The following is an 8056-nucleotide window of genomic DNA, read 5'->3' on the forward strand; positions in this document are numbered from 1 at the left end:
GTCCTGAGCGAGCAGCCCGTGTGGCTGTGCGCTCCGAGGTGGAGCCGCCAACCCACGAGCGCGTGGCCCTGGTGCTGCTCAGCCGGCCGTGGCTTCCGGCGCGCACAACCCGCACCGCCCAGCCCCGTGCCCGGCACCTTCGCTGTCGCGTCTGCTCCTCCGGAAGGCGGCGGAGTCGTTCACATGTGCAGCACTGCGGCGGGCTGCCGTGCGCTGACGGCCTTGCTAAGTTTAGTCAGTTTTTGCTAGAATCAATGGGTTCTCTATACGGATTGTCGTGTTTCGTGTAAAAAGACACAGTTTTACGTCTTCTGTAATAACTTAGATGCCTTTTACTCCTTTTCCCTGCCTTCCCGCAGCACCTGTCTTTGGTGAACTGGGACCGCTTGTGCTTTCCAAGAAATTGGTTTATTTCGAGCCGTCGAGTTTACGTACGCGGTATTTCGTATAGTGTTTCTTCATCGTCCTCGTTAGCACGTGCTGGGTCTAGGGTGGCTTCCACTTTCGTTCCTCATGCTGATGAGCTGTTCTTCCTCTTACCTTTGCCGACTGTGCTAAAGATCTACTGATCGGACTGATCTTTTCAGGAACGAGCTTTGAGTTTCATCGATTTTCCCTATTGTTTTCAGAAACCAGTTTCAGTGATTCGTGCCCTTACTTTTCCTCTGCTCGAGTTGAGTTTGTTTCGTTCTGTTTCCAGGTGCCTAACACGGAAGCTCAGATTACTGCCCTGAGAGCTTTCTTCTAAAATAAGCATTTGATCCCGTAAAGTCCCCCGTGTGTCACTTCAGCTGCATCCCACAAACCACTCACGCTGCGTCTTCATCTGTGCTCAGTCTAAAACCTTCTGATTTCCCTCGCGACTTCCTCTCGGGCCCACGGGTTATCTAGAAGTGCGTCGTTTCCAAATGTTGGGGAACGTCCTAATACCTTTTCAGCATCGATTTCTAGTTCAAGCCCATCACGGCCCCACGACTCACTCTGTGTGACTCTGACTCTTCCAAGTCCATCAAAGGCGGCTTCGGGAGCCAGGCTGCAGTCCTAGTGGGTGACGTGAAAGGACACCCACTTCGCTGCTGAGGGCGCAGTGTCCTCGGGTGTCCCCGACTCCGTCGGCGGGCGGTGGTGCTGAGTCTACATCCTCGCCGACTTTCTCTCTACTAGTTCCCCGTTTTCGACAGGGGCGTTCTGGAATCTTCAGCTACGTGATTTCTGTCTCCTCCGTTCGGTTCTGTCCGTCTGTTCTGTGTAAAGCTGTGCTGTTCTGTGCGTGCGCATTCGAGGTCGACACTTCTGTGAGCAGGCGCTCTTCCTCGTGCCTCGGAATCACCCTCAGCACGAAGTCCGCTTCATCCGGTGTTCGTTACAGCCACGTGGCCTTTGTTCTGATCAGTGTTTTGCTGGTACCTCGTCTTCATCCCTTACCTTTAACCCACGTGGCCGCGCTCACGGCTGGCAGCTTGACAGGTAAACCCCGCCTGTGCCCCCTGCTGACCGGCGCGTCTCCGCCAGCGCCGTGGACTGCGGCTGCTGCTCCGTTCCGTTCGCCGCGGCTTGCGCACAACTTGTTTCTTCGGTTTTCGTCATTTCCTCTCGTGCCTTCGTAAAGGGAAATGCATTTCTTAACGCACCTATTACGATCCACACCACTTCCACGTTTTGAGAGGCTACTCAAAGGGTCCCACGACACGCCCTCAGCTCCCCTGCGGTGTCAGCGCACAATGCCGCGTCGACTGCAACGCACGAGGCCAATGCCCACGGGTCCCCGGGTGTCCCCCATCTGCACACACTGAAGCCACCTTCTGCTCCCCCAGCAGACACACTCTGGAGAACTCGAGGGGAGGGGAGGGGAGCGGTGTGGCGCTTCCCGTGTCCGCTGCTCCCCCCGTGAGTCCCACGTCTCCTGGCTGCGACTCCCCGTCACAGTCCCTTTGGAGCGGGTCTGCCGGCTCCTGGTGGTTCTTCATCCGAGCCACAGCTCTACTTCGCCGGGTGCCGGGCTCTGCAGCGGCCACTGCCCCCCTTCGGCCCCGAGGCCTGTCCCGGGAGCCACGCGCGGCACCCGCACAGGCTCCGCCACCAAGGTCTCCCCTCCTCAGTCTGCGCGTGGACTCGATGGTCCTCGCGGAGTTCACGCGGCTTCTTGGACCTGTGGGCTCATCTCTGACCAGCTTGGAAAGTGTGCAGACGTGATTCCTTCCAGTATGTTCTCAGCATGGCCTTTTCTCCTCCCCTTCAGAGACGCCAACGTTACCCACTGGTTTGTCCTGCAGACACTGGGGAGTGGAAATAGGCCTCGGCCCCACTTCCTGTGGACGTGCTGGTCCGGGGACAGCAAGGGGCTCCGTGGACCTCTGACAAACCTCCCTTCTCTGAAACAAAGCGTGAGCTTCCACGCTGCGACCTCGCAGGAGTCCCCGGGGGCATCGCATGCACGCCAGTTCATCACGACAGCTCCATGAAGGCAGTTACAGACCAGAACCGGCAGGGGGTTCAAGTTCCCCAGACCCCCGAGTGGCACTCGGCAGAGTCGGGGTCACACGCAGGGCAGCCCTGCACCAAGTTCATGCCCTTTCAAGGAGCCTCCCCAGACACGCTGACCCCGTGGGCGTGCAGGAGCAGAGCGGCGGGCGAGCCCAACTCCCCACCGCCCGCCGCGGCCATGCCGTCCCGCTGGCTCTGCTCTGCCCCACGTGGGCGTCCTGCCCCGGCGCACCGCGAGCTTGCTCCCTACGCTGCTCGCCCTGCGCTGTCCCGTGCTCCCCTGGGCCATGCCTCACGGTGGCCAGCTGGGGACGCACGTGACACCTCAGCGTTCCGTCAGTGGCTCTTCCTAGACCGATACGGAATAGACAGCTGCTGTCGTCTGCACTTGCTCCCACGTGACGCAGCCCTGAACTGTGGCCCGTTGGGGCCATGAGAGCCGGCCCAGGGGCGGAGGGCCGAGGGGGCACTGTGTCGTCTGCAGTGCCGAGGGTTTCAGGCAGCTTTCTGCGGGCGCAGAGCTCCGCTTCTGGGTCCGAGCTGGGTCAAGGAAGCTTGGCCAGCAGCGCCTGGGCAGGGTGCAGTCAGGACGGCACACACGAACACGCGGTCACCCAGCAGAGGCTCCCGGTTCACACGCGCTTGTGTCCGTCCTCTGACCCCGAAGAGGAGCCAGCGGAGAGCTCCCGTGCCGTGCCACTCCTCGGCCACCCAGCCTTATGCCTGCGTGTGTCCATCTGCCGGCGCTTTTGCTACTCGAGCCGGTGGCAAGACTGTGCCACACGGCGTCCTACCCATGCTGCCCTCAGGAGCTGCTGCAAAACTGTTAAGGGGCCCAGGGTCCTCGGGGATGGCTGCTCATGGAGGACACGCACCCGCTGTCGGAGCGGAGTGGCCAAGAGCAGGCGTGCCGGAGGCCACCAAGAAGGCACCCCAACCCCAAGCAAGCAGTCAACAAGGCGGCCTCCTCCCATCCCCCCCCCCCGCCCCCGGCAGAGCAGGAGTTCTGAGGGAGAGCCTTGGCTTCGGGGACAAGTAGCTGGAGCAGGGAAGCACCTGCACATTCACGGGGCTCTGTTGTCTTAGGAAGCCAGCCAGTGTGTCCGGGTGAGACGGCCTTGTCCCTAGGAACACAGCCTCGTGGCCTCTGCCTGGCTCCCGGCGCTCTGTGCCCCCACAGGACCCACGAGGCCAGAGTCCCTTCCCCGGCTGAGCTCTGCTTCCTGTTCTCTGGAGGCCCCGGGACACCAAGGGGGTCTCCCAGGGCGCCAGGGGCGCAGGCCCCCGCTGAGGAAGGCCCCGTGGTCCGGAAACCCCACAGGACATAGTGCGAGGGAGTCTGAGCAGAGGGCAGAGCCGCAGCAGGCCCATGGGCCCTGCCGCCCACACGCCCGGGGCCCGGCCCCAGCCAAGCAGCACTTACGTGTTGCACACGGCCATGGTCTGGCACGCCTCCCCCGTGCAGAACTCCGAGATGGTGCTGTACTGCAGGTTGACATGGTGGAAAAACGTCGTGGCTGCAAGAGAGAGGGGCCAGGCGTGACCGCCACCTCAGGGGAACGGTGCTCGGTCCCCGAACCCTGGGGCGGCCTCCACCTTCCACAGACTGGAGACGAAGGCCCGGTGCACCGCATGGGCCTGGGGTGCTCGCCTGCAGCCCTCGCACGAAGGGTGGGGCACACGTCCCATCTCAGTGAGAGGCCAGGGCCCCTCAAACTCAGGGCCCCGCTCTTACCAACACCAGCTGGGTCCGGGGTGCCCCTGGGCACCCACTAAACCAAAAGCAGCTCTAGCCTCTGCCCAGAGCCCACCCTCTTCAACGAACCAGTTCCCTGTGGGACTCCGCCACCAGGGAAGTCTGAGCCCTGGCACACTGAGCCCTGAGCCCAGGCTTGCACAGAGGGTGGGGTGACGGCTGCTGCCCCGTCCGCGGGCCACGGCCTTCCCATAGCCGTGGCGCTGCCGGCCTCACAGCCACACCCCCATCACAGTCTCTCCCTGGCACGGGTGTCCTGGCCCCCACAGCGGGCAGGACCCGCACCGAGTCCCCCGTGCGGGGCTGGCCACCCCGCCCCTCCGCTTCCAGCTGACGGGGACAGCCCAGACCCGGGCCGCGCGGCAGCACGCCCTGCGCAAATGGAGCTCTGGGGATCCCCGAGGAACTGGAGGGCACGGAGGGGGCCCCGCCCGCCCCACGCACTGTTGCTGGCCAGCCACTCGTTGAGGTCGATCTCGCGGGGCAGCACCACCAGCTCCTTGAACTCGCAGTCGGTGATCCTGGACTGAGCGTGCTCCGGCTCCAGGTACACCTTCTTCTCCTCTGCCGCTGGCTTCTTCCCGTTGGGCTTCGCTTTGGACTTCCTGCGGAAAGAAGGGAGCATGGGTCACCGCACGGGAAGCGCGGGCGTGGGGGCCACGGCCGGGTCCCCGGACACGAGCGAAGCTGTCCCTGCCAGGCCAATGGGACACCAAGGGGGTCTCCCGGAGATGCCTCAAAAGGTTCTGCTCCCGCCAGCTGCCAGGTGCCAGGCGAGGGAGAAGGCTGCCCTGTGTCCGTGCTGTCCCCATGCTCAGGGGCCTGTGTCCTAACCGGCAGAGCCGTGCTGCCACTGTGAGGGGGACAGCAGGTGCAGAGACACCAGCGGAGGCCTGGTCTCACAGGGCCAAACCTGGAACTCTGGGACCGCGAAGGCTGGGTGGTGGCCCCACTGGTTGGCACCCCTGTGTGTGACACTGCGGCCCTACAGCCCGCTTGGCCTACGCCTGGGGCCTGGTACCAAAGCAGGACCGCCGAGCAGGACAGACGGGGATCGCCGGCAGACTGAGCAGAGTCCCACCGGGCAGGTGTGCGTGTGTCCCGTGCGCACGACCCAAAGGCTGCACTTAACTGAGCACCAACCATGCGCCGATGCCCCTTAGGCCCCGCCACCCAGGCCTCCCGTTGTCCTGGCTCCAGGCCGCCGCACGACACCCGTCCCCCGGCCCACGCTCCCTCCCAGTGCACGGTGTGGGTCTCCAGGGACAGGAGGGTGGGAGCCAGACGAGAGAGATTTGCAGGAACAGCCACTGCTCGCTAAGTGTTTTTCTTGTTTAGGAAAACAGTTGTTTTCCATAAAAATATGCTGTCGTTCAACACGGAAGGGCTGTTGTGGCTATTTTTACACTAATGGAAACACGCTTCTGAACGTCTGTGGTTCTGTTCGAACATTGTGAACCTGAGCAGCTAAACACCAGGAGCCAAAGCTGTGCGGTGAGCAGCCTCATCCCGAGGGGGGTGACCCCGCCACCCCAGAACCGCCTCCCGTGGGCTGCCCCAGGTCGCACCGGGGGTGGCATGTGGCCGAGGCAGGCCTGGTGTGTCCCCCAAGAAGAAAAACTGCCCAAGATCGAGAGCTCCAGCTGGGAACGCGGGCCCGGGCGGGTTTGGTCCAGGCCACTGTCATACACAGGGGCCCGCCCGGGCAGAACGTGCCTTGGAGCAAAGAGCCCCTGGCGTAGGCACCCCCCAGAGGAGCACCAGCGTCCAGGTTGGGCGTTGGGACCTCTTCCGCCCGCCCATCTCCGGGGGCTGGCGCGGAGCAAGGCTGCCGACGTTTTAATGTTTAGAACTGGGTTCCTGGGGGACGGCCAGAAGGGAAGATTCTTCACATCACAGCATAGGGCCTTGGTTCCTCTGTGAACTGGATTCTTTAATGGCCAACACCACGACTTTGTGAAAACAAACAGCAGACCAACAGCGTCGTGAAGTCTCACTGTCCAGGAAAGGCTGCCTGGGTGACACTCAGAGAGGGGTCGTCCAGAAAAGGCCCCTTCCCCTGGACAGAGGGTGACTGAGGGTGGGCACAAAGCACCCAGTGGGCCGCCTTGAGGAGGAGTCACAGGCCAGAAGGACAGCCTTGTGGGGCGGCGGGCGCACCCCTGCAGGGCCGGCCAGCGAGCTCTGACGTCGGGCCCGCCGCACTGAGGGCTGCTCGCCTCGGCCCCGACGCCTGCAAACCGGGAGGGCCGTGGTCAGTGCTGGCCGGGCCCCACCGGCTCGCCCCGTCGAGGTCCGCAGACCAGCAGAGGCAAACTCGCTCGCTCCCGGCTTCTGTCCCCGTCCCCATTACCCAAATGGAAACGCACTGCCGACCAAGCTGGACGTCGCTACCCTAAGGACCCTCTGCGGCAGTCCGCCCGCAGCCTTGGCGAGGCTCCCGTGGGGGCTGTCCCACAGAGGTGACCGACCTCTGCAGCTCCCTGACCTTGTCCTTTTTCTGTTCTGTTTTGAAAAGTTGCTGGTGGCCTATTTAAGAGAAACAGGAAGGAAAAATGCTCCCCGAACGCCAGGAAAATGTTTTCCCTCCGGCTTCTCCCAGCACACCATTGCCTTAAAAGGCGACGTGAGCTGGGCCTCTGGGCTCCGTGCTGGGCGTGACTAGTGCCAGGCAGGGCCGCGGTGTCCTGGGAATGGGCAGGACAGGCCCCAAACCCGGGGTCTTGGCCGGGCCGGGCTGGGACTGGAGCGCAGGCACGGATGCCACACGCACACACTGTGCACTTTGGGGGGCCCTGCAGTGCCGTGGGGCTGTTCCCGGAGGCCGTGTGCGCACGAGCTGCTCAGGGCCGTGCGGTCCCTCGGCCCTGGACAGGGAAGCTCCCAGCTTCCCCCAGGGCAGAGCACACAGGAGGGGCTGGGGACACCCGGGGGCTCCGCTGATGTCCTCAGACGCACCATTCGGAGTGGGTGAGCGGGCAGGTCGTGACACTCTCTGACCCTGAGTCTCTGCCACCGAGAGATATGCCACCCTGTCAGAAAGCCAGGACTGGCCTGGAAGGTCCCCGTTCCCTCGGCCCAGGCAGGAGGGACCAGCACGCAGGATGCTCCCTGAACCCTGTGCCAGCCTCTGCTCCGGTCACACACTGTGTCCACCTGTCAGACAGCCTCTCGGCCTGGGCCGGGCTAACGCTGACTCCCGCCCCTGTGAGCTATGCGCACCCTGGCCTAGGCCACCGCCAGCCAGCCACACGCTGCCTCGGCCTGCTGGTTGCATGTGTGGGGTGGGGTGCCCGGGGAGCCCCAGCTGTGCAGCCGGTGGCCTGACCCGCCTTCCCGCTTTGCCAGTCGGGAGCCGTGCTACCTGGTGACTCGCAGACATGAGCGCTGGCCCTCAGGTGGCCGTACACGAGTGACCACACACGAGTGACCACACAAAGCCACCCTCAGCTGGCGAGCAGTGGCTGAGGGACCATGGGCAGAACACCAGCAGGAACTGCCATCGCCGAGGGGCACGCACACTTCCTGTCTACCAGACCCCGCCCCACGCCACGTCACAGTCCCACCTGGTGGGACCCTGCAGTCCCTCAGTGTGACCCTGGCACAGAGATGTGACCCATCTGTGCCAGGCAAGGCAATGAGAAGTGACGCCTGCGGGACACACCCGGGAGGTGCCGCGGGGGCGGCCGTGCTGTCTGCAGGCTGCCAGAGAGGAGCCCCAGGAGCTGAGCCGCACCCCGGAGGCCCCCACCTGCCCCAGAGCGCGCCTGGGGGGCCGGAGCTGAGGGAACCACGGCGTGCCAGACACCAACCCTG

The 8056-nt window shown here is 63.8% G+C and overlaps 1 protein-coding gene across 1 annotated transcript in view; it reads right to left on the reverse strand.

Moving 5' to 3' along the window:
• Nucleotides 1-8056, reverse strand: part of MOB2 (MOB kinase activator 2) — a gene marked incomplete at its 3' end in the record, with an annotated part of 28000 nt that overhangs the window by 13290 nt on the left and 6654 nt on the right. The window contains exons 2-3 of the mRNA XM_023525659.1: nt 4685-4845; nt 3908-4001 (exon numbers count right to left, since the gene is read on the reverse strand). Coding sequence (XP_023381427.1) covers nt 3908-4001; nt 4685-4845 — 255 coding nt within the window. The remainder of the gene's footprint in view (nt 1-3907; nt 4002-4684; nt 4846-8056) is intronic.

This window comes from Pteropus vampyrus, unplaced genomic scaffold, assembly GCF_000151845.1.
Source record: "Pteropus vampyrus isolate Shadow unplaced genomic scaffold, Pvam_2.0 Scaffold588, whole genome shotgun sequence".
NCBI lineage: Eukaryota > Metazoa > Chordata > Mammalia > Chiroptera > Pteropodidae > Pteropus > Pteropus vampyrus.